The 26,434-nt window shown below is 40.0% G+C and overlaps 1 protein-coding gene across 1 annotated transcript in view; it reads left to right on the forward strand.

Moving 5' to 3' along the window:
- EDIL3 (EGF like repeats and discoidin domains 3) overlaps positions 1 to 26,434 on the forward strand; it is a 242,858-nt gene that overhangs the window by 185,714 nt on the left and 30,710 nt on the right. The window contains exon 9 of the mRNA XM_036402712.2: positions 5,820 to 6,004. Within this exon, the coding sequence (XP_036258605.1) occupies positions 5,820 to 6,004 (185 nt within the window). The remainder of the gene's footprint in view (positions 1 to 5,819; positions 6,005 to 26,434) is intronic.

A 26,434-nucleotide genomic window follows, 5' to 3' on the forward strand; every position in this document is an offset into this window, starting at 1 on the left:
TCGTTGAGTCCAACCCAGTCCCAACACCTCAACTCAACCCTGGCCCCCAGTGCCACATCCAGGCTTTGTTAAACACACCCAGGGATGGGGACTCCACCACCTGCCCGGGCAGAACATTCCAGAACTTTATCTCCCTTTCTGGAAAACACTTTTCCTTAATATCCAACCTGTATTTCCCTTGGTGCAGCTTGAGGCTGTGTGCTCTGGTTGTGTCAGTGCTGCTGGAGAAAGAGCCCAGCCCCAGCTGAGCACAGGCACCTTTCAGGGGGTTGTAGAGAGTGATAAGGTCACCTCTGAGTCTCCTTTTCCCCAGGCTGAGCACCCCCAGCTCCTTCAGTGGTTCCTCACAGGGTTTGTGTTCCCAGCCCCACCAGAGGAGGCCTCGTTGCCTCCTCTGGACATGCTCCAGTGTCTCAATGTCCTTCCTAAATTTGGGGGCCCAGAACTGGAGACAGCACTCAGGGTGTGCCCTCAGCAGCGCTGCACTTGGCTCAGCTGAGTGATGATGGCCACTTGCAGTGGGACAGGAATGTGTCCCAACAAGGCTGTGTGGTATTAACCCATTAACACCTCATAATTTTTTTCCTGTGTGGGTTAATCTCCAGTTGGTCACAGGAATCACAGAAGCAATGAGGCTGGAGAAGAGCTCTGAGATCATCAGGTCCAGCCTGTGAGAGATCCCCACCTTGTCACCCAGCCCAAAAGCACTGAGTGCCACATCCAGTCCTTGGACACCTCCAGGGATGGTCATTTAGCAGTTTTAACATGCATTGATGGCTATGTGGACTCATAATGTACCACCCTGAGCAGACTACAAGGCAGGGAGCCTCACCCAAGGCCTGAAAATTGTTCCTGAGCCCCAGAGCTGCTAGGGACCCTTGGCAGCAACAATTGTCACACCTGATGTGGGAAATTTCTCCTGTGGCTGTGAGGTGACACCACCCCTGTGCTGTGTGACATCCTCAGAGGGATAAGCCTGCTTCCCCTGCTGTTGAGGACCAGTCCAATAAGACACAGCTTGGTTGGGCTGCTTTAATCAAGATTTCAGTTTGGATTTGTTTTCTGGGTTTAGCAGAAGCAGAGATAGCATCTTGTAGCAAAAAGTAAATGAAAAAGTGGACCCAATATAAACCTTCCCTCAGATTCTTATTAAAGCTCTGAAATGTAAAGCCTGACCTCTAGCCACCTTCTGCAAGAACTGTGTTCCCTTACAAATTCAAAAAAGCATGTAATGTTTTATCCTTTTCCAAGAGATAAACCTTTTTACTGGTGGGAGCACCCCACTGATTCATTTAGGAGTGATTTTTATGTGGCTGCCTCTTTACTCTACTAACAATAGTCATTCAGCTCATGAGTGATACATCAAAACAGCTGGAGTTAAACAATTCTCAGTCAAAACCAGATTCAGAAATGAAAAGTTAATGCATTAATCTTGGTGTAGCCCTTTTCCAATATAGATAGGTTTAAGAGTAAATAGAAAATCCTGTCTAGCTTCTTTGTTCTATTAGATTTTTTTTTTTATGTCTTCCACTTCTGGAACCACAATTTAGAGTAAGTCCTTGCCAGAACGACTAGGAATTGTTTTGCTCAAAGAACTGCAAAAGCTAGTGAAGTGAATTAATTTCAGTGGTCTCCTAACAGTGTCAAGGTCATCATCTCTTAAAACTGTGGACAGCTGAGGCTCAGCAGAGCAATTCCAACCTTACTGAAGGAAAGGTGTAATTACACAGACTAATTCACTCTTAATTCCAGGTGGTCTGCCTTGGGTGGAAAGGCAATTTGAGGGATCTGCCTTCTCTAACATTGCCTGGTGAGAAAGAAGAGAGTGAGTGATAAACAGAGGGAGACTTGCAGCATTGGATCATCATAAAAGCTGACCTCTTAGGACAAACTCCAGCAAAATGTTCAATGCAATCTGCTTTAGTCTCATAAATAGCTTTACTTACCAGGACCCACAGTCAGCATCAATGCTAGTGGAGCCAACTCTCAATAAATTAGGCATTAATTTTCATGGCCCTGTGTTCCTGCCTTGCTTGTGTTTTGCACAACTCTGTGTCCTGCCCTGCCTTCCCTCCACAGAGTATTGATGTGAGGGGAGAAGCAGATCACAGCTACTGCTTGTTAGAATGCCTCTATTCATTAGGCTGTTATTAATAGCAGCATCAAGCTGTTGTTTTTAACAGCAGATCAGTGCTCACACAACAGCGTCACTCACTCATGGAACTCACTCTAGCACTCCAGCATCTGCCTTCCTGCAGGCAGCCCCTGCTCACAGTCACATTTGCTGGTTCCTCTGTGCACCAGTTCAGCCAGCTCTTGGTGTTTGGGGTTTCTCAGCTCTTGCAGAGGGATGTTGGCCCCCAGAACCTAAACATCCCCATGGGACCCCCTCAGAGAAAGCTCCTGAGTGGGTAATTTTCATCTCCTTCAGGCATGCTGTTCCCTGGTAGTTATTTCTTTATCCTAATGATGCCTTGTGAAGGCTGAGCTAGAACAGAGGCTGGACAGAGTTCCAGAATAAAGCAGGGATTTATTCAAAGGGTCTCCTCCATGGATGCACCTTGGGCAGCACCAGAGCCCAGCCAGGGCTGCACCCAAAATGAATCAAAATGGCCCCAAAATGCACGAGCGCTCCCGGGCTCTCTCCCTTGGATCAGTTCTGCTCCATTTGCATCTTGCAGTTCATTGTCCCATTCCAGCTTTAGCCCCTGCAGTCCCACCCTGCTTGTTTTTCTCTCTCCAGCCCACGGTGTTTGTGCTCCTGGGCTGAGATTTGGATCATTTGTCCTTGGTGCCCAGCTGGAGCAGGAATTGTTTTGTCTCCCTGCCCTGTGCACAGAGCTCAGCATGCCCTCATATGAAGCTCAGACCCACCCAATAAAGCAGCACAGAATCCGAAAAATATCAAAGCTAAAACCTGAGGCATCACTAGCAGTCCCTGTAGGCACTATTCACACAAAAGTGACACACAGGGGGACTTTATCAAAGCTACAGTTAAAGATAGGTTACCCTTTCCTCATTTGTCCTCAGAACTCTATAATCTGGAAAGGAATTCTATATTTGTTATTTATAGGCCAGGTTGGACGGGGCTTTAAAGCATTAAGGTTTAATGAAATGTGTCCCTGCCCATGGAAAGGAGTTGGAATTAGATTTGCAGCTAGATGATCTTAAGGTCCCTATCAACCCAAACCATTCTATGATTCAAAAATATGATGAAAAATTTTTAAATATCTCAATTATTAAAAACAAAAAATATCACAGTATAAATCAAAACAAAATTACCTTTGCCCTCAAATAATTGACATACATTGCTTTTGCCAACACTGCACAAATCTTTTTCCAAGAACAAGATTCATGCAGACTGTTGCATGCAGATCCATTTGTGGGTTTGCCTTTGCTACATTGGATATTGAATATTTCCTTTGAGGGTTTGAGCTTTTTCAAATGAAGAGGTAGATGAGGGGCATAGCATGGATGCAGACTGAAAAGTAAAAGATTCTGCCCTCTGAAGAGTCAACAGAGAAAAGCCTTTGTGTTTATGCCTCCAATTTTCAGGTGCTAATTCCCACTCTTTCTCATTATTTCCTTTCTCCCATTCCATCCTGGACCAAATAGGACCTGCAAACTTATACCTGGTTAGATTTAAACCTACAGAGGTATCAGGTATAATTTATCACAGATGGAGGCATCCAAAGCATCTCAAACACTCCAGCCTAAGATGCTCCACTGGATGTAGCCATGTTTCTGCATCAGCTATCTCCAACTTCAACAGATTTCAAAAAAGAAAAATGGGAATTGAATCCTCTCATAGGGACATTGAAAAGCAAGTTTAAAGGTACAGTGCAGTGAAGAGGAGATGTTTCAGGGAGACGGAAGCATTGTTATAAACGCACACCTGTGAGGGATGACACAAAGCCCTGTGCTGGTTTGATGACCCCGTCCTTTGTGCTGTGGGTTATGTCTCTGTCATCCAAACAGCCACAATCTCCTGTGGCAGGGGCTGGGAAGCTGCTGCTCTCTGTGACACAGCACCAAGACATCCTGACACCTGTGTGCACCACGTTTGCCTCTTCAGATTCTCACTGTTCTTCTCACTTTCTCCCGTTGCCTTTAACAACTGCCTTCCCACCCCCTTTGGGGCCACAGAGAAGGCAGGCGAGTGTAAAATCCCATTAATTCATGCACGCATGCACAGGCACACAGGCAGGCACAGCTGTTGCTTCATAAATCAATAATAATACCCAGAAAAGATAGAACTGGTTTTGATGGATTGGGCCAGCACTGAGTCACAGCTTTGACAACCCATGGTTTTGTGACAGGAGCCTCCTTAGCATTCCTCGGATGAAACATTCTTGCTGACAGTCCTTGTGATCCTGGAGTGATACTTCAGAATTTAATAATAAGCAAAGTCCCTCTCCAAAGCAGCAGATTAGTCTCTCTTATTTCTATTACCAATTGCTTCCTCCCACTCCCAGGAAAATTGTTTTGTTGTGTTTTTGAATGAGTCCGTTCCACAGACAAGGGTGTGCCATTTCCATTTGTGCACTGAGAATCAGTTATGTAAGATTGGGTTTTGGTTTTTTTTCAAAAGTTAGCTCTATTTTCTTTTGGCTTTCCATTTGTTTGTTTGGGTTTTGTTTTTTATTTTTTGGTTTTTTCTTAATTTAACATGAAGTATGTCAATATTCAAATTTTAAATACAGGAGATGCTGCATTAAAGTTCATGTTGTTAATAATATAACTGCACATATGCGGGTTTTTGACTGCTGAGACAGGAAGGAAATGAGAAACCACCTTATTTTTTTATGTTCCCATCTCCATCTTTTCCATCTTTCACTTTGCCCCAATTATCAACTGTCACTCCACTCCTGCAGCCATGCATCCACCTTTCCTGTCCTCTTAGCAGCCTTCTCTCTCTCAGCCATTTGCCTTTCTTTTTCTGATTTCTTTGTTTAAATCTTAGAACCATGCAGCTCATCTGCCTTCTCTCGTTTCCAGTCCTGCTGTTTCAGTGCTGCCTCATCTTGTTTCCTCCCTCTTCTGCATCCAAATGCACCTTCCACATTCTTAGCACACAGCAGCAAGACAGAGGAACACAAAGCCACTTATCAATTTTTATTTTTATCTTTTTTTTCACACAGAACAGAGAAGGGAGAAGCCCAAGGTCTATCTTTTCTACAGCAAAATAACTCAATGGTGTGGGATGTCCACAAACAAATAAGGCATTAACTATTGATTTCTCCTAAGTGATATCCTCCTACCATCCTCCCTCCACAATCGTTTTTCTGTGGGCTCTTCCTCCTTCAGTGGGATTTTGGGCTTTCTGGATTTTTACCTAGATGTCAAATAATTCAGAAGTGTAAAAGAGCTCAGTGCTTTTTAACATTTTACTGCAGCACTGGTTTTTAAGAAAAAAATGTTTGTTCAGTAAGCAAACACATGGTGGTTGTGAGGTGGCATAAAAGCATAAGGAAAATCAAACAGAACAGGGAAAACAGTATTTTCCTGTGGGAGAGGAAAATAAAAATAAGATAAGCACAGACAAAAGTCATCTTTTCATTTTGTTTCGCTTCATAAATTTATGCCAGGATAAAATATGTTGAATTCTCTATCTTGATTTTGACTCACCCAAGAAATTGTTGAAACAAAGTGCCTGAAATTGACTATTTTTCATTTATTTGTTTTCGAGTGTCTTCAACAATAGCCTTGATTACATCTTTTTCTTCAAGTATTGCAGGTTTCCTCTGCCATAACAAAAAAACCTAAACCCCTGACAGAGATAAGCAGGTAGCGCCACTGATCTTGCCCTGCTCTTCCAGGTTGCTCTGAGCCCCTGGGGATGAAATCGGGACACATCCAGGATTTCCAGATCACTGCCTCCAGCGTTTTCCGTACCCTCAACATGGACATGTTCGCCTGGGAGCCCAGGAAAGCCCGGCTGGACAAGCAAGGCAAAGTTAATGCCTGGACCTCTGGCCACAATGACCAGTCACAGTGGTTGCAGGTAAATTTTCATGTGGATTTTCCCAGTTGTTTGTCTTCTTTGTGTTTCAGGCATGGAGATGCTCCTCTGGTTCAGTTTTATATCCAAATTCTTCTGTTTCTGGCTTAGCCCTCCTTACTCTGCCACGAGCTCTGAAAGCCCAACATATCTTCATGTTTTTGTTGTCACAGATGCAGGAGAATATACTAGGGGATGCCTCTACTAGCCCCAGTTTTCCTTTGTTAATGAACAAAAATGGTGGTTGCAGATGTGATTCACTGAAATCCCCTCATTTGTTGGGAGAGATGAGTTTATTTTCCTCCCCTCTATCCTTCCAAGGCTCCCTGGAAAAGCATATTTTCTGCCAGCTCTGTGCACCTTAGCGAATCCCGTGCGTAGAAATTATCTTTGTCTAATTGAGGCTGCCCAAAATTACCTTCTGGAGGCAGCAAGATTGATTCAGCCCCTGAATCCATTATAAACCTGTGCACAGGGGTTGTTTTCAGCCCAGGAGTGATTCGTACAACTCACTAATGTGAGGGATTTCAATAAATCACCAGTGTGGGAGCTTGTTTGACCAGCCACTGACACATTTACATTTTTTGAACTGTTGAAAATAGCAGTGTTTTCAGTCAGCTGCCACTTTGCAGTGCAGCTCTCAGTGGGCAGCCTCAATAGCACCAGACATGGCTACTAACCCCCTGCAATCTCTCCACATACAAATTATGACATATTAGCCTTTTTTGCCTACAGCTGCTAAGCAAGTTAGGAATATGATTACTGGGGTTTTTTTTTCCCAAGTTTATACACTTTCCATAAAAAGAAGGAAAAATTGCCCTATCTATTTAAATTTGGAATAGCTGGAGATCCTAGAATCTGCTGAAATTCTTTTAGAGCAGCATGTTGGAAGAGCGGTTAGTAACTTGTGGAGAGGATGAACACTTTATTGCTGTCTTTTATGGTGAAGAAGCAGATGAAAATGTTTTTTCCACAGGAAAGAGAGGTGGTTGCATCAAATTTTAGCCCCATCAGTCAAACCAAGGGTGTGCAGAGGCTCCACAGAAATCTCCTGTTGTGTGTTCTTGCTCCTGTGGATGACAGCGTATTTTTAATTAACTACAGATGGCAAGGGGCTGCATAGTTAATCCTTATATTTTCAAAGTTTTCAGGCTGTTGCAGTCTTTCTATATTTGAATTTACCTGAACCTGCAAATTTAGTCTTATCACTTGCGCTGTCTCTTCAAGTCTTTGAACTATAAGGAACAATTTTTATTGTCCAGTCAAAAAGAAAGTTGTGAAGAAATATTCATCTTTTAGTTAGCTTTTCATATGGCTATGTATTGAGTTCAACAATTCCACAGGAATATCACACAATCTACCCTTTCCTGAAAATCATTATACATAATGATATTTCCTCAAAAAAAGGATCCTAGCATTTCATGTTTGGGGGAAAAAAAGAAAAAGAAAAAAAAAAAAAAACACACCAAAACTAAACCCCAAAAGGCATTAAATCCACTTGTTTCTTCAGTGCTTAAGGTGGTCATTACCTTCTGCTACAGTCTGGTTATTCTGAATTCAGGCCATGACTTGAGACAGTCTCATATGCTTCCAGTGTAGGTAATGATTCTGTAACAGAGATATGTCTATCATTTGAATTCATCTGTTCATTCTTGTTCTCCCTGCTGGTAGCTCTCTGTGGGTGTTTTTGGTGGTTTTTCTTTTCCCCAAAGCGCGGAGTATTATATTGAAGCCTTACAACACATTGACTGAAAGGTTTATCATCCTGCTGCTGCTTCCATGGAGTTTAGTCAAAACACATTTGTAAGGAAAAGAGTGTGAAAGAAAATGTGCCTGCACGCCCTGCTCCCTCAGCCATTCCACAAAGAATTAGGCCCAAAAAAGATGATTCCATGGTACCCTGAAATGGGCTTAAAGACAGACATTTAGCCCAGACTTCTGGATTTTGCTGAAGTAGCTGGCTTACCAATATCATATTTACCATGTCAACTTTCCATGCCCTTTGAATGTTCTCCACAGGCCTTTCTTGCTTTATATTTTGCACTTTTTTTTTCATATTTTACCCTTTCATACTTTATATTTTGCACATTTGCTTTATATTTTGCACTGATTTTCACAAGAAAGCCTGAAAAACTGGGGCGCAAAGCCCGCCGTTTGCCTTTTAGGATTATTGCTGGGGTTTGTGGACGGCTCGAACAGATCTGATCTGAGTAAATGTCATTGTTGGGCTATCCTTGCCTAAACACCACGGCTACCAACACTTTAAAATCTGGTGTGCTGACATCCATCTCAGAGCGCCTGCTGTGATAATGTCTGCAGAGAGGTGATGTTTGAATCATGCATCAAATGCTACTTGCACTTTTGGTTGAACTCTAGCGATAAATTCTCCTCTCTCAGGAGCTGGGACTGTTTTACTCAGTTTTCTCTCAGAAAAGATAACTCTGAATCTCCTATGTATTCCAAAATGCAGCCATCAACAATTAAGCTCTTTGGTTTAAAGTGTTTTGGATTGCTGCTTTCATAATTTAGGAATATGAAGTATTTTGTGTCTCCAAGCACAGAATGTGCATTTTTGGGGACAAAATACTCACCTTAATCATGCTGCAGTTGTTGAAAATCTGCTGTGACTTAGACTCTACAAGCCATAGATTGCACAAATAACATTTATTTACACAAAACACCACCATTAGCAATGAAAAAAATGCATTTTCTTGACATGAAGGGAAAGATAAATAGATGAAACGACTAAAATTGTGTACTTTTCTAGCTGTGTCATAAACTTGGGGCTGAATTCCCCACAGGCTTCCTCAAAGTTACCTTTGTCATTCCCTTGAAGAGGATGTCGCAAGTTTTTGGAGTGCTCAGGCTCCTTCTGGACACAATGCAGGATCACTCTTCCATTTGGTCACCCCACTTACCATTTATTCACTTCTTTGGCATTAAAAGATATGACGGAGAACTCCCTGCCTGATACCCAAAATGAAGCACTGAGGCTGAAAAGATTATTTTAAAAAGTGCAACTGATGTTTCAGATGCTTGGAGAATGCTCTTGTAAATAGATTTTCGCCATTCCATATCTCATTTTCCTAGCTGAGGGCATAGCTCAAAATAATTAACATTTTTCTCAAAACCCATGCCCACTCTACTACTAATTTCCTGCTGTTATAAATTGTGAAATCAGGGCAGCAGCTTAAACTCCCTTTTCTTTATTTACTGTTAGTTAAACTCTGGCATGTCACTTCATTTGGTGTCTCCAAACACCTGGAGCTTTCTCCTCCCACTCAACCATCCCTTCTGAATAAATTGTTTTGTGTCTTGTCCTAGTCCTGACTTTGCAGCCAGACCAGGGTATTGTCAGTATTTTATCTTAAAACTGATGACATGTTGGGTTTTTTTTGGAGGCAACAGCAATGTCAAATTACAATATTTCTCCTGCTGATTGTGGAACCAGCTAAGCACTATTAGAGAAAAAGCAGTTGGTGATAAACAGATTGTTGGAAGATTGGCAGAGCAACTGTTATACCTACATGCTTTAAAAATGTGGTGATTGCCAGTGGTATAATAGATTTGGGTTGGGTATTTTCCTGCCAAGCTAATCCCCAGTATTAGACAATATTACTGGGATTCTTTATCAACACCATTAGATTGTCTCGGAGCTGCAATCAAATTATTCTTTCAGTTTAATGCATAGCCATCTTTTTCGCATCAAAATGCCTCTTGTTTGAAAACAAAGGCAAAATTGCATTCCAAATAATTATCCTCTTTTCATTATACATATACAAAATGCATCTCCATCATGCCATCATGATATTCATCACTTATATTCATTTATATTTATATTCATTTTCTTGTATTTATTTCCAGTGTTTAAGCTTCCAAGTGATCAAATCAAAGAGTTGTTTTTTTTTAAAAAGCTAAGCCAAACCCAGTTTCTACTCTTTTTTTATAGACTAGTTTCCAGAAGTGGAATGTATCTACTCTGCCAGCCACAGAGAAAGATGAACAATTAACTTAAATTATAAGAAAAATATTTGAACCGGGAAAGTTACATGAGCTGACTCTTTCCTTTTTTTTTTTTAATATGCGAAGAGAACATTATTTTCCATCTAGTATTGGTTAGCTGAATTGGTTTCAACGCTGGCATTCATCTGTCACTGAAAAATAAGGAACGTTTTTTTATTCTCTCACGTGGTATTTTCTTCTTGTCTTGTCTGTTATTCCACCTGACTCTTTTCCCCCTTTTTTGATGTAACAATCTGTTCATTTGCAATGAATTCTGAGAAATCTTTCTAGATAAAAAAATCACTATACCCTAGCAATTCAACAATTCATCTGGAGATCTGTTCAACAACTCACAAGGAGAAAACTGTGCAGATTGTTTAATTGTCTTTTGACAATTTGTTTCATTAGCACAACATTTATTAATTCCAGTTCTGGTTAAAGTAACGAAATAAGAGATGTATATGTGGCCTATAGTTTAATTGTTTTAACACCCACGCTGAGTGAAAAACAAAACAAAACAACACAAAACCAAAAAAAAAAAAGAAAAAATAAAAACAACCCCAGAAAATGCTTAACAACATCTTAATTAAATAAGGGCTTGGAAGGCGCAAAATTGGAATAGGATGAAATGTTCATGTAAGATCAATCTGGTACTTAACATAATGAGGAAATTGCATGACTTCTGGAAGAGGCCATGTATGCTAAGCCATGTATGGTGAGTGGGCTTGGAGACACAGGGTGTTCTGTGGGAGCTGTGAATTGAAATATATCACATTATAAACAGAAGACACCTGTATTTCTCTGAAGCTTTATTAAACCACTAGGCCACCATGAAAGAAATCAATGCTCTTTACAGAAACAGCAATAAAATTGGTCTCTGCTTCTCCAGATGCAAAGCTGGTGCTGGTTTTTTATTAGAATTTCTCAATCCTGAAGTTCTTGGATTTCAGATAACAAAATGAAAATTGTGAGGCAATCAGCCTTTTTTTTTTGTGCCTTCTATTGGGATAAAAAAAATTATATTTACAGTCAGTATTGACCATTTTATCTTTCCAATGCAAAACCGCCTTTTTTTCTGGCAACTGTCACTTCTATTTGAAGAACTTCATTTGGACTCTGGGTTTTGGCACCTCCTTACTCTTGTGCCTACCTTGATGAGTGGCTTCACAGTGTCACACTCTGTTCACACAGCCTGGCAGCTCACAAGGGCGCATCTCAAGGCAGGTTGGGAATAAATTATTAACACAGATCTTTCCCACTCTTTGCCAGAGACTTCTACAGATAAATTTTCCTGCAAAAAAAGCAGCCAGTGGTAGGATAAGGTAATAATGGACAAAGAGCTCTGAACATTTTAGTTAAAGGCAAAAGAAGATGAAGACTGATGCCCACTTCTAATTTTCACAGTGCTGAATGTACTGACTTTGCATTGCCTAGGCTAGAATGTTAAACAGGTCACTTTATTCACTTCTTCAATTGCCCATAAACCATAGGCTTGGTTTTGCTACTAATGGTCACTATTTGCTCTTAGGACAGTGTGCAACTCAAGATGACAAGATGAACAAAAAAACTTTTTTCCTTTTGTTTTTTTCTTTTGTTTTTTTTTTTTTTTTAATCTTCATATGTTGCCAATCTGTTTTTGACTGGGCTAACAAACACATACCTCACAGAAATTATATTAGGAGCTATGCCTTGATATCCTACTCAGAGTTGTCTTCCAGCAGTACTTGTTGGCATTTCCAGGGGTCGCACTCTAACTCAGTTTTTTTCCCTAAATCATTTCAAATTAAGTGCATTATTCACATTAATAATGCTACTAAATTGTGCATTTCAGCATTGCCCTTCCTAAATTGCTTTTGACTTTGCAAAGCTTTCCTGTGCAATTCATTTTATGGAAATGTTTATAGTAGTAATTGAATTTAAGCCTAGAAATTAAATAAGGCAGCATAAAATCTTGGTTTATTTTGCCTTTCAAATGCTTTATTCAGGCTGTATTCTATCATTTATGTAGCAAAGTCTGAAGCATCTGTAGAATCATTGATTTTACTCTGGCAAAATACAGAGGGTTTATTAGAAGGACAGACAGAGCATAGGAGCTCTCTGTTGCAAGTTGTCCAGAAAATAGGCATCAGACAGACACACCATGATTATATTCTGTGACAAAAAATTTGTGTGATGTCACCTTCACAGAATCATAGAATCATCAAGGTTGGAAGAGACTTTTAAGATCAACCAGACCAACCATCAATCCAGCACCACCACTGTAAACCCTAAACCATTAAACCATGAACAGGAGCAAAGACCCTGTCTGAGCTGTAAATTAGCTGTGGATGAGAGTTTATAGTAGAAAAATGTTGTGTTTCACAGAGTCCTGCTCTGTTCCCTGAATTATATTCCCAGCTCTCTCTGTTAAGCCTTCAGTAAAAATTAAGGGGTTAAATCAGTGCTCCAGAGCCTGCCTTTGACACAGAACAAATTCATCATCACTAAGAGAAATTATTTAGGAAGTTTCCCTAAGCAGTGGAATCCTGCAAGAGAGAACTGTCAGCTCCCTCACTGACTCGCTGCTTTTCTGTGAGTATCACTCCCCTGCAGATGAAAGTTAAATTGAGTAATGACCCATTTCCTATTACAATAACAGGTTTTGATCTTGCCTCAGAAAATCTGGGAGTGTAAGCAATAACTGCCTGGTTGTTGTGAATTTTGATGTACACAGGATCTGAGGCTGAGGCAGTTTTTTGTTGCTGTGTGTTTGCAGTGGGGATGTTGGTGTTAGTTGAATAGCAGCACCTTCTGAAAACACAGTGCATGAAATTTTAATGGAAATATGTTAGTTTTTCATTGTTTTAAATTCCTGCCTGTTTTACCAAGCTACCATTTCCACTGTCTTGAAATAACGTTCTGTCTCAATTTGTGAAGCAGAGGCATATTTCCCTTGCACTCCCGTAAAAAAATAAAATAGCTAAGCAATTGTTTAGGTAAAAATACAGGAAAAAAGGGTCCAAATGTTTCTTATTCATGCCCTCTTCTTCCATGGTGGTGCTTCAAAACAGCATCCACTTTTTCCTAATAAAATCGTTTGTTGTTTTTGTAGCTACCCTTGAATTGGTTTTTGACTCAAAAATTGGTTTTTGACTCAAGCAGAGTTGGTCACAGTTGTTTCATCTGAAAATGATAGAGAGAAGCAAAATGACCTTGTCAAGGTCAACTATCTTTAAGAAGCAAAAAATAGCAGATATAAACACAGATGAGGCAAAAAGCCAGAGCCAGATGAGGGTGAAAGAATGGAATGGAACTCCATCTAGCTCTGTTTTCCAAGAACTTGATGCTTTATTAACTGGGATATGATATCTTTATTAGCCTTGCATATCTTTTCCCAAATATTACTTTTTGAATAAACAAGATACTTAATATTTCCTTCATGTATCTGTCAGCTTCTCATGAGTAAAATATACAAGGGTCAAGGAAATCTATTCTTTTCTGAATAGGACTCAATTTTACATTCTTTTTATGCCACTTTGAAAACACAGTGCATGAAGCTTTATTGTGAGATTCTGGTTGACTTCAGAACATTTTTGTTCAAAATCTGCTATTCATTTTTCTATTCCATTTCCTGCATAAAGAGCACAGAAACAGATTGATTCCTGTCTTGTCAAATGAGGAACAGAGATGGTATCTTTTTAGCTAAGTAAATAATGAAATTGAGACACAAACATAAAGAAGGAGTGGTGGAAAAGGAACTTGAAATTAATCTAAATTCGAAGGCAGCAGAACATTTTGTATCTTTCTTCAGAAGAGGGGGAAATGTGCTTAAAACCAGGCTGAAATTTACCAAGCAGTAAGCAGAAAATGAAATTGTCATATCTCAGCATATTAAAGCATCACAAAGTAGATATGAGCATTTCCCAGTTGGTCTCTGAATCTTAACCTATTCATTGGTTTCATCATGTATTTTTTTCCCTAATAACACCCTACCCAGAGTTAAGTGTTGATCCAAGCAGAATATTTGGCTTTTTTTTTCTTTTGTTTTGTTTTGGATTTCCATGTTAAGTCAGGTGTGTCTCTACAGCAATGTGCTGTGCAAGACCCTCTTTGCACTCTACTTAATAACATTCATCCTGCTCGCTCCTCAAGTAAAGCAAGAGCAGTTTCCCTGTCAGAAAACATGACAGAAAAGAGAAAATCTCAGCAGAGAAGACTTTAAAAGGGAAATCACTGTAGACACTGAAGTACTGCAACTAAACATTTCCCCAATTATCTGGGTCTTGTTCAAGAGCACCTTGAGACTTGTAATATAAAGTATCACAACAGACTTTCATCAGAATTTCCTCACTGTTTTTTTTTTTTTTTTTTTTTTGCTTGCGTGTCTATACATCTACTCACTCAACAGGCATAGAGATAGAAATTGACTTTTTGTTTTTCAGAACAGAGCTGTGTTTTTTAGTGTTATAATTCACTTATAACATTAGGACAGAGCTGAGAAGATACCTGAGTTGACAGTGCTCATACTTACATTTCATAGTTTTCTCTAAAATAAGCCAGAAAAAAGGTTATTTTAAAGCAATACGAGCTTTGAAAGTTAGTCCTTGGGATTACAAGAACTTCCTGCTTAATTATGTACTATACATAACCAAGCCTTAATTGCTTTTGTTGCTGGAGTGATCTCCTTAGAAGCTTCATGTTTAATTAACTACAAGATATATTAATCCTATTTCAAGTCATCCTTTCTTTGTTGTATAATTAAGCAGAAAAGTATTTTCACAATTAGAAATTAATTCTATATATAGCTAGTGAAAATAAAGCACCTCTATAAAGAAGACACAGGTCTGTTTTTTCCAATGACAGTAGTAAAAATATTTAGACCCACCTTAATGGGTTATCTTTGTTAAGAGGTAATGAGTTACAACACACCAATAAAATTTTCAGCTAAGAATTATTAAGAAGGAAACTATCAGAATCACCTAAAGACCTCACTGCAGATGGCTAATGACCTCCCTTTGGCAGCATCACCAATTCAAAAGGCTTGATATGTTATTTATAAATATTGGAACAGACCCTCCTTGCATATTTCTTTATCTGAATTTATTTTTCTTGACTTTGAGGTGTTCTTCAGTTTGTCTTATACTTTGGCTGTGCTACCTCAAACGCTGCTGCTATAACACAAGATAAAAAAATCATTAGGAGTACAGTTTTACTAGTACTTTGCTACAGAATCCTGAGCATCCTCATCTTTTAGAAGCCTCAATAGCACATTAGAGGAGGTTAAGATTTGTCCTTTTTTTTGAGAGAGAGGTAGCAGGCAGCTTTGGCTGATGCAGTTTAACAGAACAAAAGAAAAAAAAGGGAGATTTTTAGGGGGGTGTTTACTTGGCTCACTAGCTGCCTTTCGCAATGATACTGAGACTCCAAACCTCACTGATCAGCTGAGTTTGTGTAGGTGCCTTCATGAGGGCCCAAGGAGAAGCCTGGACCCACCATGGGCTGGGCTGGGCTGAGCAGGGGGAGCAGCCCTGGAGGGGCCTTGGGGTTCTGTGGGGCAGGGCTGGGACCCCAGAGCCCCGTGCTGGGCCCGGAGCCCAGAGCCCCGTGCTGGGCCCAGAGCCCAGAGCCCAGAGCCCCGTGCTGGGCCCGGAGCCCAGAGCCCCGTGCTGGACCCGGAGCCCAGAGCCCCGTGCTGGGCCCAGCCCAGCGTGGGCAGCAGGGCAGGGGGGATTCTGCCCCTCTGCCCCTCAGTCAGAGCCCACCTGCAGAGCTGCCCCAGCCCTGGGCCAGCCCAGCAAGGAGCTGGAGCTGCTGCAGCCAGGCCAGAGGAGGCTCCAGCACGGGCAGAGGGATGGAGCAGCTCTGCCGGCAGCAAAGGCTGGCACAGCTGCCATTGCTCACCTGGGCAGGAGAAGCTTTGGCCTGAGCTCAGGGTGGCCTGGCAGGGCCTGAAGGGGCTGCAGCAAAGATGGACACAGACAATTGCCAAGGGCTGCAGGGACAGCAGCCAGGCAATGGCTGCCAGTGCCAGAGGGCAGGGCTGGCTGGGATCTTGGCAATGAGGAATTGTTCCCTGGCAGGGTGGGCAGGCCCTGGCACAGGGTGCCCAGAGCAGCTGGGGCTGCCCCTGCATCCCTGGCACTGCCCAAGGCCAGGCTGGACACTGGAGCTGGAGCAGCCTGGGATGGTGGAGACCTGGGACATACCAGGTGTCCCTGCCATGGAAGAGGTGGAATGCTTTAAGGCCCCTTCCAACCCAAACCATTCCATGCTTCAATGAAGACAGCCTCATTGTTTTCAGCTCTCACTGAGATTCCCCATACGCCCCAAGAGGCCCTGTGGAAACTCCACCATTTTCTCCTGTCTGAGGTGCATCTTGACATTTGCACAGCGAGGGGGGTGAGCCTCAGCCCCAGGTGAGGAGTGTGGTATTTGCTGGGTCCCCAGGATGAAGGAGGAATTGAGAATCTGACTCCATGTTCTTAGAAAGCTAATTTATTATGATATGATATGATATGATATGATATGATATGATATGATATGATATGATATGATATGATATTATATTATATTATATTATATTATATTATATTATATTATATTATATTAAAGAATACTATACTAAAACTATACTAAAGAATAGAGAAAGGATACAGACAGAAGGTTACAAAATGATAATGAAAACTTGTGACGGCTTCCAGAGTCCTGACACAGCTGGCTGTGATTGGTCATTAAGTCAAAACAATTCATATGGAACCAATCAAACATGCACCTGTTGGATAAACAATCTCCAACCACATTCCAAAGCAGCAAAACACAGGAGAAGCAAATCTGACAATTATTGTTTTCATTTTTCTCCGAGGCTTCTCAGCTTCCCAGGAGAAGAACCCTGGGCAAAGGGATTTTTCAGAAAACATGAGAGCAACACAGGAACTCTGCACCTCAGCAGGAGTTCAGAGCTGGGTCACACATCAGGGGAACCTGATCCAGGTCCAGAGGAGCTGGTGGGAGCCAGAGTGGTGTGGTGACAGAAAAACAAAAATAACACATTCATCCTACTGCTTAGACAAGCCTGGCTGTGCCTTCCATGCAGGCCTGCCTCCACTGGGATGACCACTTGACTCAAAAAACCCTCAGAGCTGCCTTAAAACACCTTCTTCCTTACTTACTAGTGCTGAACCATTTTATTTTTCACAGCATCTGCCACCAAGCCTTTTATTCTTTTCACTTCCCCTCAAATACACACACACACACACACACACACACACACACACACACACACACACACACATATATATATATATAAATTGCAGGACCACTATAGGATTTGCTCTGCTTTCCACAACACATCAGGAGGGTTTTTTTTTTTTATTTGAGAGGAGCTCAGAAGTCTTGTCTTCCAAGGTTCACAGCAATAATTCATAGTCCTAGAAAGTCCTTTGATATTAAAAATTAAATCTTTGTTTTATGAGAATTTAGAAGCTATTTGGGGGTTATTATTAGAGAGTCTTAACATTATTCCCATTATTTTCTTTATTCCCCATCCTACTGTATGTAATTTTGTGTTGCTAAGCGAATATGACCCTGTAAATAGGAGCAACGTGATTTTTATTTTTTTAATAATTATCATGTAATTTTCCATTTAAAATATACATCACAGACAAAATACAGATGAACGAAGCAAGGATCTTTTGAGAATTTTGTATGTCTGAGTTACTTTCTATCTCTGCAGATGCACCTTTTTTTTCCATTACAGTTTTTTTCAATTTTCTGATTTCATTGCAGTCCACTGGAAAAATGTCATAAAAAGTTATCTGGTTTTAAGTCTAATGAAACAATAATGACACCTTCTATTAGAGCAAGAGAGGACGGGTCATGAAAGACCATGGCACTGTAATTTCCTGACCTTCTGAAAAGTTAAATTTCAAGTGGAATATGGCATTCTGGGGTAAATGGAGCAATTGTAAATAAGTGCTGTCATGTTCAGTAGCATCTATTTCTGTGATTTAAAAAAAAAAAAATAAAAAGAATCTGTCATCTATTATGGTATCTCACTCAGAAGGTGGAAATTGTGGCTAATCAATTTGCATTGCAGCCTCCCACACTGCACGAGCCTTCCTGTTTCATTTTGGCTGAAACGAGAACTGAACCCTGGGAATTAGGTTTTATTTCTTGCATATAAAAGATATAAGCAACTTAAACTTTAATGCAGAAGAAAATAAATGAAAACATTAAAATTAATTATTCAAATTTAATCTGCTGCTCAGTTTTCCAGAGACCTGTAAATTTCATTTTAGGGTGGCACTTTATGCCATTTAGGCAATGTGGTCTTTAAAACTGAAATAGGGACTCTGTGAGGAGCTTTCTGGACAATTTGATCATCTGTCACTTTGTGTTGTGTCATTGCATTATTTCACAGACTAAAGGGAAGAACATAAAAAGAAACTCAATGCCATGGCTCAAAAAGGCATTGCTGTTAAAACACAGATCTTCTCAGTGAACTGCACTTGATTTTAATTGTTTTGTATCAGGGATTAAAATGAAAAGCCATCAATTAGTTCATCACACCAACTTTAGGACCACATTGCTGTAGGAGCTATTTAGGAGGATTTTTACATCTCAAGAACTGCCATTAACTGACACATTATACAAAATGTTGGGGTTTTTTTATTATTTTTGAGGGTTTTTTACAGAAAGGTCAGTATCCAGGAGAAACAATGCCGACTTCAACCAGAGGAAAAAACTAGCTAGTTAGTGAATGTTCACAAATGGCTTTTTCCCTCCAATTTGAGTCAAATCTAAGTTCTCTTGTAGGCACCATAAAAAAAAAAATTAAAGAAGAGCACAGAAATAGTGGGTTTGGTATGCAGTATGAAGCATTTGTCACAATATAAGAATTAAATGGTGGCACAGGAGAGTCACAGGTGGCAGGCTTATACAAATTAAAGAAATATATTCACACTAAGAGCTCACTCTGGTAGCGATAGTCCATACCAGCAGCCACCTATAGACTCTGTGAATTTACAAATTTTATGCTTTCTGCACCTCCTTTTCTTCTCTATATTCCCCATTAGGGAATAATAAGAAACTGCCTGTTGTGGATAAACGGTGTGCAACTGGAACCAGAGGGTTTCAAAAGTCAGCTTTTAGGGGTTGGTTTTTACACAGAGCAGGAGAGACCAGAGAAACTCTGACAAGCAATTTTGTGGCTGTGAGAAGAAGGTTTGTGTCCTAGGGGAGACAGGACATGATGTGATCCAGTAATTACAGGAAGAAACCCATTGGAAATTAATAAAGGGGGAGAACACACAATGCTCAAGAAATTTCCTTACCTGAAAATGAATGAAAAATGCCTAAAATGCCTCTGTTTGTGCATGTGTGTATATATATGTTATGTATATGTATATATACATATATATATATATATATATGTGTGTGTGAAAAATTAATGAAAAATGCCTAAAATGCCTCTGTGTGCACATGTATATACTTTGCCTTTCGGATGTGGGGGACTTTTTTTGTTTGTTTTTGGGGATTTGTCTGGGTTTTGGGTGTTTTTTGGTTTTGTTCCTGTTTTTGATTTCTGTGCACGTGTGTAGCCTGGCAACCAAAATAGTTTTCCCCACTGAGCTCGCATAACTCCATTTACTCGGGGATAAAGTCAAAAGGACTGATTTATGGATGTTACTCTAGGTTTATAGAGCTTTCAGGTTAATTTCAGCAGGATCATGTCCAGAAACTGTTGCTCTGGTTTACCATGGGATGTTTCCTGGAAAAAGATAACTTTGATGTGATTCTTTACTGTGCACGGGTGTGTCTGCGTTTTTCCTAAACCCCTTTAGGCAAATATAAGCAAGTCACTGGCACTCCACCTCTCAAGTCTCACTTAAAGGAGGCCAAAAAAAAAAAATCACCACTCTCTGGGAGACAAAAAATAAGCACACTGTGGTCACCATTGAATCTGCTGACCTGACATGGTTACTTTTTGTTAGGGGCCTACTTTTAACCAAAATAAAGGGTCCACCCAAATTTGTCATGCAGTATTTTTAGTTGAAGTAATTTTAATATAAATATCCAACATGTTTGGGGGTTTTTTTCCAATATTATTGGGCTAATAATCTGAAATACGTCCCTCCACATCAATTTCAATTCTACAAATGTCATTGTGCCAGCATGCCCTGAAGTTAACATAACTCCTTTTCCAGTCAGCCCTCAGGAAAATGAGAAAATCCTGGGGCCTGGCAGTGAGGGCAGCCTGATTGTGTGGACAGATAACATGGAGCACTTGGGATTTGCTTTTAGCAGCTCAGCTGGTTTCATCCATATCACTGAGCTGAAAAGTTCCCTCAGGCACTGGCAGGTGGACAAGGAGGGTGATAAGTACCTGGTGTCTGCCAAGGAGCTTCCTTATATCTCATAAATCCTCCGTGTGCATGTATTCCTCTTTTGATTCCTGCATTTTTCATCTCAAGCACTCTGCAGTATTTCCCATTTTATGGCTGACATACCTTCACCATGGAATGAACTACCTACATGGCAATTAAGCATGTAGCCAGGAGAACGACAAATTTTATGTTATTACCTAATAATAATTGCTTCATTATCAGTATTTCTAACCCCTTAAATTACCATTATGTGTGTTTGGTGTCAAGTGATCCTCACAATATTCTTTCTGCTATGCAGTAAAATTGCACAGAGGAGCTTACACTCCATGAAAGAATTAAAAATTTCTTTGTAGATAGACAGAAAATAGTTTTTCACAGAAGAATTTTGGAGAGTTACAATCTAATAGATTTTGGAGAGTTAAAATCTAATAATCAATTAGATCTTAAAAGTACTGACAGCTGCTTTGATTTATACAAACGGCAATAGTTTTCAGCCTGGTTTAAATACATAATTGGAGAACAGACAAAATGCTGGTAGCAAAATATGTACAAAAAACTTAATTTACTGTAACATCCAAACATAGTTTTGGCACATTGATGGGTAAGTAACCAAGGCATAGATCATAATTGGCTCTGTCCACTACAGATGTTAGCAGGGTGAAAAAACAAAAATTTAAAATGTGAGTGCAACAAGAGCCTCAATTTCTGCTGCAAGAACTCTCAGGAGTCTCTTGCTGGTAACAGAGGGTGAAAGATTTTGCACCCTGGTCGAGGTGAAAGCACTTTGTGTTGGCTTTCAGCAAGTAACAAAAATGAGTGATTTAGGCTAAAAAGTGGTGAGGGAACCCTGGATGCTTGGCACTGCATCATAGCAATAAAAACTGATGCAGTTGCTGTGAGGGAACATTACAGGGAGCCCAAGAGGCACCAGGAAACTGGCATGGAAATGAGAACCTGTCCACCCAAAAAAGAACAAGCAGGTGTTTCTCTGTTGTCTGTTCTTGTTACCACCTGAAGGAGGAGGAATTTTGCCTGTAAGATATACTTTCCTAGGTCTGGTTTTTATTTTTCCCCCTGTGGTGGTTTAATTTGTACAGCAGATCAATGGATATTGTGTGGGTGATGCAAGTTAGTGCTTGAAGGAATGGTTAGATACCCTATTTTAGAACTCAATGTTTTTGCCGTATTTATTTTTTTGCCAATTATTGTACAGGTTTCCAAATTAGCACATATGTTCCAAAAGGTACATTTTTACTGATTTCACAGAATCCCAGACTGATTTGGGTTGGGAAGGACCTTAAAGCCCACCCCATTTCCACCCCCTGCCATGGCAGGGACACCTCCCACTATCCCAGGGTTCTCCAAGCCCCAAATTCCAACACTGCCAGGGATCCAAGGGCAGCCACAGCTTCTCTGGGCAAAACAAATAATGTCAATTATAGATTACATATATACATTGACAAATAACTTCAAATATTTTTTAAAAAAAGCCAAAATACTTGTCAAAATATTTAACCTTTCACAGTGAGACCGTCACTGCATTTGCATTTTATTTTTGCTGAGTTTTTATGCACACTTAAGATGAAGTATGCTGCAAGACCTAATGAGCTGTTCTTGATTAGCTGCATCACAAGGGGTGAAGTGGTGACTTGTTTTTGCAGGATCCATCTGAAGCCTCACATGGTGTTCAAACCCATTGATCTGAAGCAGCACGTTAGATTGGATGTTCTATAGCAGTCATGCACTGGTCACCCTGCCAGAATAAAAATTAAACCAGAATTACCCAGGGGTGGTAATGTTGTCACTAATGGTGTCTGTATTTCTTTTCGAATTCATGGGGAGATTTTGCTCAATAGCTGTAATCCACACCTTTGCACTGCTGTCTACTGTGCCAAAATTGTGGGATTTAGTGAGCTGATAAGGGTATCCTGAGGTGCATATTGATTTTATAATAGAAGTGTCTCACTTCCAAGACAAAAAAGGGCAGAATCTTTTAAACACTTTTGCAATTAAAAGTATCACTGGTACCAGACTCCTGTTAGCTTAAAAATTGAGTCAGTCACACTACAGAAATATCCAATGTAGCCTACCTGCCTGGAAAAATAATTCAAATAAAGATAACTGTGCTGTCTTAAAACAGCAGCAGCCTGAGTTGTGTTGTCAACATCCTGATTTAATTTTCTTGTGGATATTTCATCCCCTGAAAACAAGCAGAGGTTTGCATTTACACATCTTTGCCACCTCTCCTCCTGCCTCCCATGGTTTCACCAGATTTGGAGGTGCAGGACTTGTCAAAACTCTAATATTCTGCATCCATATGCATTTAGAATTTATATGTCAAGAAAGAACCAAATTATGAGACTAGAGAAGCTTGAGCATTAACTCAAATTTAATGTCAGGGAAACCAATTACAGAGTGTTGCATGATAACTGCTCTCTCTTTTGTATTTGTTACTGTAATGACCAAAGGCAGTTTTATGTATTTAATCCCTGGCTGTGTCAACACATTCCTAACCTGTATTTAAATTCAGGTGGGTGCTTGAAGTAATCAGCTGTCTGTGGGATGGTTTATGGTGGTGAACATGCTATGAGTTACATTTTAAGCAGTAAACCAAAAATAATGAACAGCACTTTTTAAATACTTTCATTTAGGAAGTAGTGAGCCGGTTTTATGCTTCAGTGGAGTAAAAAAAAAAAATCACAGAGTTTAATTTTTAAGATAAGTAAGCAGATTACAAGATGGATGAAGAAGTCTAGGTGACTGCACGGCTACCTTCCAGTAGTAAATCAGTTTTGGAAACAAATTATGAAACAAATAGTCTGATGAGAATACTCCTAACTGAGCAGCTGTGAGAAGCTTAACCTGTATATTTTTTGCCTGCCACTGGTGGTGTAGCTGCTGCAACAGCTCCCAGCATCGTTCCAGGCAGTGGAACGAGAGACAGGCAAGGCTAATCTGTGTGCTCGTGGGAACTGAGAGAGCAAGACACAACACTTTCCCCTCTGGAGCCCACGAAAGCCACACTAATTTAAGATCAAAGGCAGAAGAACTTCTGTGTCTCATGGTTCCTTGCATCAGTTTGTGGGAAAGAGTCAAGCTGAAACATGGGTGATCTACCTATAGTTTTTGGTTTTTTTTAGTGTTGCTATTTCTATTTAGCCGTGGATTAAATTGCAATTTCTTGGGATGGTCTGGCAACACATCAGCTGTGTACATACATAGCTATGAATTATTTGCATGCAGAGATACCCTTGAAACAAGAGTGGTACAATTTAGTGCAGATAAAATTATCAGCATTTAGGAAGGGAAAAAAACCATATGTGGCATTGCTTCATATCGATTTGATACTCTGTTTAGAAAAGGCTTGGCTCCTGAAGGAGTTTGTGCAGATAAAAATATATATTGCAGAGCTCTACATTAAGTGGTACATAAAAAATACTGGCAAGTCCCATCTCATTTATTTTAATTCAGTGCTTTCTCCTCAGAAAGGTTAGTCCCATATTTCTCCGGGATCATTACATTTCATCTGCTGTGCAGAAATAAGCCTGACTTCCTCTGATATGCAGCCTGAGACACCATAAACAAATAAAACACACTGTTCCATATGCAGAGCCCTCCTTTCTGTCGCAGTGGCAAATTTAAGACACACGTGACTTAAGTGTAGCAAAGAACTTGTAGCAAAGAACAGCTTAAAGGCTTTTTCAGTGCCCAGTAAAACTTCATTTGTCTTGTTTTGACCCAAAATATTTTTGTTGATTTTTCAGAAAAGCCGGCATACTGGTTAGTAAGGGTAAGTGCATGTAAAAATGGTGCAGGAAGCAATGGTAAAGTTTTTTAGAATATTGTGGGCTATTCCTACAATATTCTAAAAAAATATTTGAGGGAGCATTGATGTGTATAACAAATAACACATCACTTGCATGCATCAGTGAGGGGAGACAAGGTTTGCAGAGAAAATGGATATTCCATATGGGGCCAGCTGACAGGTTTGCTGCCATCAACAGGAAGATCACATCCTTAATTTCCCCTACTCTCAGGAAACACTGAAATATTTCTGGTTGCCAGTGGGGTAGTGCAGGCCTACAGAAGGAAACATCAACCTCAGATTAAATTAAAATTATGTCAATAAAAGTTTTAATATTTCACATGGGGTTTTTTTGAAAATCATTAGGGAATTGATGTCACTGAATATGTCCTTGGCACTAAAATAAAAGTTCTCAAGCTGTGGGTGTGAGCTCTTTGTTATAGATGGCTCAGATACAACAGCCACAACATCCCCCATACTTTTATTTTCAATTTTTACTTATATCACCTGCATTGCATCTCCTGGTCTTTGATTTCCTCTTCTCCAAGAAATTCACTTTTCCTGCTTGTGTGCAGCAATGTTTTTCTTTTTGAAATTTGCTTCTAATTCCCCCTAATTGCAGCTGAATTTATTGAAAATAAATTTACACCTCTCTAGAGAGCATACAAATCCCTATATATTTCTTCCTGGCATGGAGGAACAGAGTGCTGTGGTAAGGGCTGGTATCAGTATGCAAAGAACTCAGAATTTTAAAGGAAAATAAAATTAGGAAATATTTGGGGAAGAATGCGCATGTAAACTCAAGAGTGACTTGACAGATCAGGACAACCATTAGGAAAAAATTACCTGTGTTTTAAGTATGTTTGTTTGAATATATGTAAGTACATATTCCTCTGTGTGTGTGCAAATCTTCAGATGATATAGAAATAGATAATATAGATACAAATTATGGGGATTTTTGAAGAAATTTAGAATGGGTTAGAGATGGGATCTCTGAGTTTTTTAGATTATGTGGTTTATTTTTCTTATCTTCTGTATAGTCAGGAAGGGTGAGTTCAGCTCACCTCTTCACTGCATAGCTCAGAAAGTCACAAGACCTTTAGTTACAAGATTTTTTAAGTATTTATTGACCAATAAAACACTTTCAATAAGGATATTTATGTTTTTGACCTAATCCTCAAACATTTTGTCTTATGGACCCATGCTACAGTGTAAGCTTTTTTAGCCAATCACGTTATGACATAAACTTACAGTACCGTATCCTAAAGTTCTTGTTTACCTTTGTAACTACTTTTATTTTTTCTAGATCTTAAACTCTAAAACTCTAAACTTTCTTCTTCCTAATGTGTCTCTGCTATAAACTATAAATCCACGTTCTCACTTCTAGCACCTCAGTTTGGGAGCCTTTTCCAATGTCGTAGATCAAATCCTGGGTTTAAATCTAAGCTTTGGCTTACAGCCCCAAAGTTTTGAGAATTCCTGGTATTTCAGATTCCAACAATAAATGATAGAGAGAGAGAGAGAAAAAGATAACAATAGATGATGATAGAAATAGAGACAGACATAGCTGCAAAAGTAGAGATAGAAAGAGAGACAGAGATAGATGATACAGATTAGAAATAAACATGACTATTTCTATAACAAAATAACATTTTTTTTGACCACAAAGGACTTCCAGAACACAAATGAGGCCCCTCCAAATCTCCAAATGTACTGAAAGATTCCCTCATTCAAATTTGTGTTTCTCTTCCAAAACTTTGTGCAAGAATTTCTGCCTGGGTTTTCCATCCACCCTGCATGAGTAATTGGTGTAGCACCAGGGGTGCATTCTGCTCCTTGGTACCATGCAAATCTCTGATGTTTCTTCACCCTGAAGCCACTTATGGAATCTCCACAGGGTTCCCCTCCCACCCAGAGCTGTCCAGAGCTGGAGCCAGCTCACAGCTCTCTGAAATAAAAGCTCTTTCAGGACCCTGCAGGTGTTGAGACTCCAGCTGGCTCCCAGGCAATCAAAATACATCCAGGCCGCTGCTTGCAGATAATTCCACTGCCACCCCAGCCAGTGGGGGCTTTCTGTGAGGTGTCCCAGGAAAATGGAAGGGATTACGTGGTTTGTTGGGTTTTTTTTTGTTGGTGTTGTTTTGCTTTGTTTTGTTTTGTTTTGTTTTTGTGGTTGTTGTTGTTTCATTCCTAAAAGAACATTGCCCATGTCAAACTCGTGTTGCTCGGGCAAGCAAAATGCATCTCCTTTTTCTTGAAGGT

Source organism: Molothrus ater, chromosome Z (assembly GCF_012460135.2).
Source record: "Molothrus ater isolate BHLD 08-10-18 breed brown headed cowbird chromosome Z, BPBGC_Mater_1.1, whole genome shotgun sequence".
NCBI classification, from domain to species: domain Eukaryota; kingdom Metazoa; phylum Chordata; class Aves; order Passeriformes; family Icteridae; genus Molothrus; species Molothrus ater.